Source organism: Protomyctophum parallelum (assembly GCF_964188405.1).
Source record: "Protomyctophum parallelum genome assembly, chromosome: 19".
Classification (NCBI taxonomy): domain Eukaryota; kingdom Metazoa; phylum Chordata; class Actinopteri; order Myctophiformes; family Myctophidae; genus Protomyctophum; species Protomyctophum parallelum.
In genome coordinates this window covers 30,713,940-30,725,213 of record NC_139717.1, presented here as the reverse complement: position 1 = coordinate 30,725,213, position 11,274 = coordinate 30,713,940, and the positions used below count along the sequence as shown (strand labels likewise).

General features: G+C 43.9%; 1 protein-coding gene across 1 annotated transcript; it reads left to right on the top strand.

Moving 5' to 3' along the window:
* tfap2b (transcription factor AP-2 beta) lies at window positions 1-10,879 on the top strand (the record flags this gene model as incomplete). Its single annotated transcript, XM_083791074.1, has 7 exons — window positions 1-72; window positions 2,312-2,770; window positions 4,357-4,405; window positions 5,494-5,716; window positions 5,830-5,948; window positions 6,222-6,363; window positions 10,579-10,879. The coding sequence occupies exons 1-7, from the start codon at window positions 25-27 to the stop codon at window positions 10,877-10,879; spliced, it is 1,341 nt and encodes a 446-aa protein (XP_083647200.1). The 5' UTR covers window positions 1-24.
* Window positions 10,880-11,274: the final 395 nt, after the last annotated feature.

Sequence of the window (11,274 nt, the reverse complement as noted above, 5' to 3'; positions counted from 1 at the left end):
GTTTACAGACACCAGAGAGCGACCATGCTGTGGAAGCTAGTTGAGAATGTCAAGTATGAAGATATTTATGAGGTAATGTCCAGCTGCTTATGTATTTTGGAAATTATCCCTGATTTTACAATGCATGAATTGTTATTTAATTAACATAGTGTGCTCTACACTGCAGTGCCAATATTTGAATATCCACTCATATTTTGTTTGAGTGTCACTTGATTATTTTGCAGTTAGTGTGCACTTTTTTGGAAACCAGCCAAGAGATGTTGTCCTTAGCCTAGATAATTCGTTTTATTATTATTATTATTATTATTATCTAATATAGTAAGTGAATAATTTTAGGTTAAAATGTCACTGTTTAACGGTTACGGTGTTTTATTTTATTTCTTCAAAGAAAATAAGGTATGCCTTAATTTCAATTCCCTCAAAAAGTCGAACACTTAAATTGTCTAATACATAAATAAAAATCTAGCCGAGATTTAGAAACGAAGCATGTGTCAGAAGAACTATATGTAAATCATTTGGCTTTGGTCCCAGAACTATTAAAAAAGAAAAGGAAGTGCCACGCGCTGGGTGAAACTATGCATCAGGATCGCGCTGAATGGGCTCGAGCACAAAGAGCGGAGAAAGGGCAAGTGGCGAGGCCTTCGGATCATCTCGGTGGGACGTCCATGTCTCGTTCCGCACATGGCTTCTCTCTCACGGTGTGACGGTGGAGGACTATGGAGCACTTATACGGAATAATACTAGCACTGTTTACGTGTTTAGGTTTTAACTGGCGTCCGGCGAGTCGAGAAGTCACCGGTGAAAATAACCTACACAGTGCTTGAAAGGGGACATGCGTGACGCATGTCCCCTTTCACCCCCACGGTGACTTTGTGTGGGTGTTTTAGCAGGCTGTCAAAAACAGCTATGGTGTGCTGGGTAGGTTATTCTGGCCTAGATAGACAAATTAAAAGTCCCTGCGGTTTGTGGTTTACCAGGGCTGATTAAAAGTTTGATTTTGCTTCATGCTTGGCTTGAGGAGCAATTTGGGGAGATAAAGTTTAACCAAGTTTGGACATTTTTGCTATTTTTGCATATTCTGTATTTGTTTGTTTTTTGATGGCTTCAAGTTCCATATAGTTTTAATATTATGCCAGTGTGCGCTTTCCTTTCCTGCTCCAATTTTGTGTGCGTAAAAGGTTCCCAAAATGCACAACTTTTGGACAGGGGGGTAGATTTTGGCACCTGGTTGGTAGAGAGAGAGAGAGACAGCTCTCTCCTTCCTTCTGCACGCGCACTGTCTTTTCGCGTGAAACGTCACTCGGGGTTGCGCGAGAGCTTTCATGCTTGGTGTGTCGCCACTAGTCCTCTGCCTATAGTGGTGCGCGCATTAATATTCCTGTAAGTCTCAGTCATGAATAGCAATTACACCGTACCGGGGTAGAGGCGGGAGCACACACACACACACACACACACACACACACACACACACACACACACACACACACACACACACACACACACACACACACACACACACACACACACACACACACACACACACACACACACACACACACACACACACACACACACACACACACACACACACACACACACACACACAGAGAGAAACACACACACACACACGCACACAGAGGAGCGGCGCGAGCTTCGGGCTGACCGGCTGAGGAAGGTTCTGTATACGGGACTAGGGGAAAAAAATCTGGAATTAATCCTGTCTGTGCGTTTATGTTATGAATTTCTGCACCGCGTGCTTCTGTGCGTGGTTTCGGGTGTTCTAGTACTGGTCTATTTCTATTATAGTCTAATATAATAGTCCCACTGCTTGCCGTTATTTGGAAAGAGCCCGCGGTTGGTTTGTTCTGTTGGCAGCGCAGACAGCAAGACGGTAAACAGATGTTAGTCCACTCGTATTCCACCACGGTGAGTTTTGTGGCTGCGGAATGTGTATAGGCCTATAGTGATTATAATTTATAGTCTATCTCAAAATGTGCTGATTATTAGCTTTGCCTTCGTTCTGCAATAACAGAATTTTAATTTCTGATGCAACTTTTTCTTCTTTTTTTGTCTGTATGGCCCATGTAACCCATAGGCTTTCATTTGAACGGATTATGTTTTGTTCTTATGACACCCTTTTAAGTTTGCATGCAGAATTGGCTATGTGCTGTGTGAGATGGTTTATGACGTCCCCCAGGCATGCACTACATGCAGGCCTGGCTGTCTGCGTCCACGCAGGACGTCTGGGTCCTTTTCACCACGGGTTCATTCATTTATTTCCTTTCATCTGATTTTGCTTCGCCTCCCGAAGGACCGGCATGACGGCGTCCCGAGCCACAGCTCGCGCCTGTCCCAGCTGGGCTCGCACGCGGGACCCTACTCTAGCGCACCGCCGCTCTCTCACGCGCCCTCCTCGGACTTCCAGCCTCCGTATTTCCCTCCTCCGTACCAGCCGCTAGCTCATTACCAGAGCCAGGACCCGTACTCCCATGTCAGCGACCCCTACTCCCTCAACTCCCTGCACCAGACGCAGCAGGGCGCGTGGGGCGCGCGGCAGCGACAGGACACGGCCGGGGAGCGCATGGACAGCTCCTCTTTGCTGGCCCAGCCCCGAGCCTCGCTGCCTCAGCTGTCCGGACTGGACCCACGGCGGGACTATGGCGGCGTGCGGCGGCCCGACGTGTTGCTCCACTCCACTCACGGAATCGAGCACGGCATGTCCGATGGACTGCTGCACGGCCTGCACGGCATGGACGATGGTCAGGTCAGTGTGCAACTGTGCATGCATGTGGTCATCACGGCTTACACATTATGGGTTCATTGGGTTGCCTAAAGTGCATGCAGGTTCTCAAGCTTTTTCATGACCAGTCCAAGGAGGACCCCCGGCCGAAATCATAGCTATTTGGCACACACACACACGCACACGCACACGCACACGCACACACACACACACACACACACACACACACACACACACACACACACACACACACACACACACACACACACATCACTGCCATGCAGTGCACACACGCAAGATTGTTTCAAAATGTTTAAAAGAGGAGAAGTTGAGCTGTTCTAAAGTGGTTACCGGTAAACTGATTATGATACTGTAGCTGTGGGGTCCCTCTGGATTCTGGAACACCCCCCAAGGGCAAGGAGTCAAGGACCCCACTTTGAGAACGTTCAGGAATGGCATAATTGTCAAACGATGTGACACTGCAGGTTCTGATAGGCTATAGCCTATTTCTATCTTTTGGCTATAATGCATTGAAAGTTAATTACAATTGATTGTATAATTCATCTACAGGGAATGCCGAATAACGGTTGACCAAAATCACCAAATTGTATATAATTAAATGTTGCCATTATGTATAATTCCTATATAGGGTATATGGTCAACGAACTTAAATCCCCCCCAGGGCTGTGCACGGACAGGGTCACCACGCCAGCTGTATAGTATAGCCTATAATGCAAATGGCCTCAAGATAACAAAACTATCTTAAAAGAGGCACAATAGCACAATCTCCATATTGGTTATTTGAGGTTCAAATTGCTAAATGGAGCTCAAATGTGATGTTGTAGCCTACTACTGACACACGAATTAGCCAATGCTGTTGTTAATAAACAATAAACAACAACTGAATGAGAAAGTCTTACATATTTTGTCTGACATAATTTAATAACACAGAACACCAGACTTGATTTCTATATTACAATTATGATTATTATTATAATAAAAATAATAATTATTATTATTACTATACAGTATTATTACAATAAAGTATTTAAACTGCATGCCTATTATGAAAGATACAAATTGTGCACAATAAACTGAATTGCATTTCACAAATTTGTGAAATGTAATATTGCTTTATAAGCTTTGTAGAATTAAATTAAAAATGGCAATGTTCTCTAATTTTGTTTACCATGTTGCGATAATAATAATAATAATAATAATAATTATTATTATTATTATGATAGGCAGTGCATATGTGATTAGGAATTTGATTAATTCACAAGATGATCATGATTTAAATAATGGAGAACTTTAGAAGAGATTCATGAGACACAGAAAGATGCAACACATGAGCTCAATCCAAACTATATCAGCCGGATTTGACGGCCCACATAATTATAGTCACGGGGGTCGGGACATTAATATCAAAGAATTTTAACGACATACAGATGCTCCCATGGTGCATATAGGCCTATAATGTTTTACTGCTGACTGGATCCCATCATCCCATGTCCATATTATAACCAATTATTTGCCAGAAAGGTTAAACTATACGATTATTCTTCAGTGGAATTCTAATGCTGTGTATATATGTTCATCTCTGCTCTAACTAACAGGTCGATGACAACGGAATGAGCATCCTGGATCAATCAGTAATTAAGAAAGGTACACGCACACGCACAGGCACACGCGCGCGCGCACACACACACACACACACACACGCGCAATATTTGGGGTTTGTGTTGGATTTGTGCCTTTTAAATGAATGAACATTTGATTCAAGAATGACAGGAGAGTGGTTCTAATGGGGGGGGGGGGGGGAGGCACAGCTAAATTAGTTGAAAAAGCATTCCGTTTTACCACTTCAACTATACGCTTGGCTGTTCAATAGCCGACCCACAAGCTCTGTTGCATGATCAATCACGCATTGTGAGCATGTATGATCTGCTGGAGATACAAATCTCTTGTGGGGGTGACAGGGGGTCCAAATGAACTAATTCAGGGATCCTTGACATGAATACGTCTGAGATTGAGAACCACTGAGTTATGATGATATTCCTGCTCGGTTGGATTGGCACCCACTTGGCACCGAGTGTGTCACAAAGTGTGTTTGACATGCAGGGGTCCTCTCTCTGATGATGTGCGGTGATTTAGTTACGGGGTGTTGAGTGAGTGAAGCTCCCCGCGGGGCATTTAAGCCGCTGATGTAATAAATGGCACCGCTCACGGAGATCTCGTGAGCTCGTTTAGAAGCTAATCTGCGGTATTATCCCCCGCGGAGCCATCAAAACCCCTCGCGCAGGGCTGGCCCCGCGCGACGCCTGCATGCCTGCCATGCTTTTACACGCCATTAGCGCGAGCATTAACACGGATCGGATGAAGAAGCTTCTCGCGGTGGGATCTTAACCGGCCGTGGAAAAGAGACGGGGAGGTGGTTAATGGGACTTTGGGATTTGGGAAGCGCGAGTCAATCAACGATCGATAACCGTAATGAGGAATGTCTCGCGACATTAAATAACGGTAAATGCCCGGCGCGAGCTGCGCTTCATTATAGGTCGAGGAGGAGGAGGCCGCCCTCACGATCCAGCTAATCAAAGTTAGAGAGAGAGAGAGAGAGAGAGAGAGAGAGAGAGAGAGAGAGAGAGAGCGTGTGCATGCGTGCGTGCGTGTGAGCGTGAGGAACAGAGAGACAACATGAGATACAGGCTAACATAACTCATGTCGTGACTCGTGACCTTTGTTCCTTGGTTCAGTTCCGATGCCACACATGAAGAGCATGGGCTCTCTGATGCTGGGGAAGGGCGGCCTGATGGGCGGAGTGTCCGTGAACATCAACGAGGTGTTCTGTTCGGTGCCGGGCCGCCTGTCCCTGCTCAGCTCCACCTCAAAGTACAAAGTGACCGTGGGAGAGGTGCAGAGAAGACTGTCCCCACCCGAGTGCCTCAACGCCTCTCTGCTGGGAGGCGTGCTGAGAAGGTAAGAAATGCATGCGGGCCCTCTTTAACCACCACGCCTGCTGGCTGCTGCTATAAAACTGAACCCACATCGTGTCGCACACGTTTTAAATAATTAATTTCATTTTCGTATAGAGCAAAGTCCAAAAACGGTGGAAGATCTCTGAGAGAGAAGCTGGAGAAGATTGGACTGAATTTACCCGCTGGAAGACGCAAGGCTGCCAATGTCACATTACTGACATCTCTAGTAGAAGGTACGGTAGCCTATAGGCTTTTAGGCCTAGCGGCTATAGACTAGCCTACATAATAAGATAATAAATAACCCAACACACTATATTGTCAAACAACTTCGCTATAGAGAAATATATATATAAAATATATATAAAAATATATATAGCCAGTATAAACAATCGAATATAGGCCATATACATTTTGGCATTCCAGGCAGCATATAGATTTAGGCCTTATATGTGCATGCCCATCAAATATGTTCCGTCGTTGACACACAATTCCGCGGACCCTTTCAGGTGAAGCGGTGCATCTGGCTCGGGATTTCGGATACATCTGCGAGACGGAGTTTCCCACCAAAGCCGTGAGCGAGTACCTCAACCGGCAGCACGCGGACCCCAACGAGCTCCACGCGCGGAAAAACATGCTACTGGCATCAAAGTGAGTCATGATATATAGGCTATTATGTATAGCTACTATAGCCTACACGCACACATGCATTATAGGCCACATATAGTGCATATGCATTCATGACAACGAATGGAGTTTAAGAAAACTGGAAGTGATTTATTTTCTTCGGTCACATGCGATTGGTGAGTTGAAACTTGAGACAGGTCAGCTAGGCCCTGGCCTATACGATTTTGACCCAATATAAACATAATTGTAGTAGGCTATACTTAATTAATAATTACAATTATCTAATTCAAAATGTAAACCCAAAAATGATCACTGCCTGCCTGCCTGCCTTGAAAGTTAAATTCCCCCTTTTTATTTTCTTTCTCTTTCTTTCTTTCTTTCTTTAAATACCAATTAACACCATGACACTGTGTAATTAAAATTAAACACATTGGTATATAGTGTAGCATAGCCTGTCCTCCATCAATCCTCCTTTATTCCCATGAGATTTGTTTGATGGGCAACATTTTTTAAGGTTTTAACTTACAGTTCACATATAGGCCTAAATGAATAAATAGGCCTAACACTTTTATTTCCATAAGGCTGCTTTGTTGAGTAAATTAACTGGTGGTCTGATTATCTGAATCAGTGATTTGGTTTACAAACTGATTTAGCCTATAAGGAAAAAGACAATTCTTGAATATTTAAGCATTCTTTGAATAATTCTGGGTTGAGTATACTCTGTCTATGACATACATTTTCACAAAATTCAAATCAAATTTATTGTTCAATAATTCTGCCCATGAAACTTTAAAGAAAATAAAAACAGAAAGTTCTGATCAGAACAATAAGATACCAAAATAAAAAAACGTTGTACTTTATATCTTCAGCCATCTGTGTGTGTGTGTGTGTGTGTGTGTGTGTGTGTGTGTGTGTGTGTGTGTGTGTGTGTGTGTGTGTATCTGCCTGCCTATACTTTTGCATGCATCATGCACGCACACTCATACACCTCTTATGTATACACAACACTATGTGTGTTGAGCAGTGTGGACGTTTGATGCTCAGATCCGAACCTGTTCCAACGTGGTGAGTTGGTACTCGCCTGTTAAAAATTCATTATTTAGCAGTGGAGTGTTTCAAGTCGTCAAAAAACAACAGTCAGAGCCTTGAGTGTAGCCCTGGGGTGGCAGCTTCTCCTCTCTACTCCCGACCCCCTAACCCCAGCTGGGCTCACCCAACCCAGCCTGTCACTCATCGCTGTAGCTCTGCCCCTAGGCTGCTTATAGGGGTGCGTGCGCCTGTGAAAGAGAGAGAGAGCGAGCGAGCGGGGGTGCATGTCTGTGATTCCAAAATTTCTGAGGCCTATAAGTTCATTTGGTGATTTGTTTAGATTCAACAAGGGCTGGGTGATATTACTAAATTAAATATCACAATATTGTTTGACCTAATTACAAATATCGCTATTGTGACAATAATATTTTCACATGCAAATTTCACATTTTGCAAATATTTTCCAAAATATAAAAAATCACACTCCCCGTACGTCACTATGACATAACATGTCCATTTGCTCAGACACATATGACGTAAATTCTCCATTCATTGTCAACGGGAACTTTGTGTAGGACAAAAATTGCTGATTTGCTCATCCACATGACGAAAATGCTCCATTCATTGTCAATGGGAATTTAATGTTTGTGTAAGACGATGCTCAATCAGCAAGCTTGGAGATCAGCTATTTTTCGTGAAGATTTGGAACATGTTTGAAAGTATAAAATGGAGCTTAAGTGATTAAAATCAGATCTCATATCATGAGATCGATATAACTAATATTGCCCAGCCCGAATAAGAAGGATGGATGATGGTGAGGTAGAAGGTTGTTTTCCCGACTATTCCTTCCTAAAATCTATCAAAGAGGGGCAGGGTTCTGGTTGTAGTGGGCAATTCCCCTAAAGTTGTAGACTCCTTATTGAAGATGCAGCTTTCAAATGTCACATTGAAAACGTAATTGTAAGGGTGTGTGCTTTGTAGTAATGCTTAAGCATATAGTGTAAATACATGGTCCAGTCACTGAATAGGACCAATATTCAATTTTATATATTCACACAGTCCTTAACACAGATAGGACAAAAATGGACAAGGATTTTACACTGCAGAGTTAAATGAACACTGACAATATGACTGTACTGTATAGCATTCAAGATTGCTCAAGGAGTATAATGGTGATGTTTAGTGTATGTGTTGGTGTACAGTATAGCTTATACGTCTGAGTTTAAGCTACATCATTTAAGCTATGCCTATGCGTTTTGCTTTTTACATACTGCATTTTGGACATACGAGTGGTAAGTGTAATGGTAGAATGATCTTATATACTCTACCAACATATACAAGCAGATATTAAAGGGCACGCTGGGCAAGACCTATAGCTGTAGAGGCTATCATTTGTTTTGGGCGTAAGTTGCAGGATTTTGGCCGCTCAAGGAAATGACGTTGATGCTTTACAAATCAGTTTACATTCTCCGTGAATGAAACAAGTGTTGTGATTGGTCGGAATAATATAGTATCCGGGGGAAATACATTTGTCGGATGTTCCGGACCGACACTTCCGCCGATAGCGTCTCTTATGCCTTAGGTTGTGACCAGGCTTTTCTCTTCGCAGATGAGTAAGCCTGGGACCGAGGCTAATTAAAGGGGGGAAACAAATATATGTCCTGCTATGGTGCTGGAAGAATTAAAAATATCAGATTGTCTATGTAGTGTTATAGATTTAATATTTAAGGGATTTAGGATTATTCTGGATGGTCCCCCAGGTCTACACCAAAAAACAGCCGATTTGTCACGTTGCGATGAGTTATAAGCTTGCTTGACTATACTATTTTTTGCAGAAAGTTAGAATAGGGACAATACTGTCTCCCCCCCCAACTTATTGACAAAACATCAAACTGTGATTTGAAGGTGGGGAAGGCACATGTTGACTTTTCTGCACTCCAGAAATGCAGAAGTGTTTGACGATGCAAAAAAAAACAAAAAAAAAACAGTTTAGACAATGGAGGCATGCTATCTCAAACAGAATTAAGCCACGGGAGGCACCGCCAAGCAAGTTTAGGCGAGCGGGTCGCCGTGCCAAACGTTGCGAAGTCCGCTTGAGCCGACTCAGCGCCATCCGAGTTATGTCCTGAGTCAGTAAATCACATTTTGGTCACAATGTGCGTTGATAGGGACACTATAGGCACATGTGGTTATGGCATTTTACAGTGGCATCTTTGTCCCCTCTCCCACGCCCCAACCTTGTCCCCTCTCCCACCCCCCCCAACCTTATACCATCCACTTTACTACAACTACCACCACAGTGCTCTCAAATTCTACACAGCAACAGTGTAAGCATGAAGTGGGACCAATACAGCAAATCACTACAATATATGTTAAATGCTCAACCTTTTAACATTTTTAAGGCGGTAAAGTCCATGAATCGTTAAATTGGACACCAAACACCAAATATGGTGTTTGTAATTGCATTAAGAAATAACAATTGCTATAGGAGTGGCCTGCCTATACTGAAACTTAATGTATTGCTTTAACATTCTATGTTCCTGCCACTGAGTGAGTTGAAGTAGTGTGATTCTAATCGTGGAATTTGGTAGTATAGTCAGTGTACTAATAGAAGAATAACATGCACTAACCGATTACACCCTAAACGCACCTATATAAGTCATTACTGATTTACCGTGATCTATTATCTCATGTAATGTTTTGTGCCATAGACAAGAAGAGAGATGTGCTACATCTTTATATTAACGCAAATCTCTAATTCTTTGTTCTCCAAATTGATTAGTTCTCTATGAAAACAGGGAAGAATTATGATAGCATGTAATTTCTTTATTTTCAACCATAGACACAGTTCTGTAAGACATCAGAGATTGAGTTGGGGTTCTCTGTATACTTTGCAATGGTAGGACAGTAAAATACCGTTAACACAACTAAAAAAGAAGCTATGTTCTGCTGTTTTTGTGTCTCCAAGAAATTGGCACAATTGGGCATAACTGGCTGTGTAGGTGCATGGCAATATCCTATAGCTTTACTGCCTGTGCACCGCCTTGTTTTCTCCAGTAAAAAACAGATCAGGTGTGAGGGCCAAACTCTATTTTCAGCCTATATGACGTACAGCAGCATAAAGGGTTTAAGTGGTTAAAACTCAGGATTTACAGTGCAATAGGCTATATACTCCATCCCTGACATACCGTGTTTCTCCATTCCCTGCAGACAGCTGTGTAAGGAGTTCACAGACCTGCTGGCCCAGGACAGGACTCCACTGGGCAACTCACGTCCCTCCCACATCCTGGAGCCTGGCATCCAGAGCTGCCTCTCCCACTTCTCCTTCATCACGCACGGTTTCGGCTCTCCCGCTATCTGCGCCGCACTCACTACTCTCCAGAACTACCTCACCGAGGCTCTCAAAGGACTCGACAAGATGTTCCTCAACAACAACAACAACCCGCCCGGCGGCCGGCACGGCGAGGCCACTAACAAGGCCGGAGACAAAGACGAGAAGCAGCGGAAATGAAACCTGGGGGGTGGTGGGAGGGGGGACGATGAGGAGGCAGAGTGGAGGCAGACAGACACAGAGCCGTTAACACCGTTACTTCTAGCTTTATGCCACTGAGACTGACCTATACCACACACAGGGCTGAGGAGGAGGAAGAGGAGGAGAAGATTCCCAGAGAGAAAAAAAGAGGAAGCAAATAAGACACCCGTGGGCCAGTGTCAGAGAGCGCCGCAGAGGGACTTTTCATCTGTGTTGCGTTCTCCCCCCCCCCCTCCCCCCTCCCCCCTCCCCCCCGCCACCCCTCACCAGGAAATGCTGGTTGCTATTGTTACGTCCATTTTGCTCTCTCTGCCACCCCTCTAGCTGCATCCTGTGAGACTGAGCCGGCGGATCCACAGCACTGTGTGTATGTG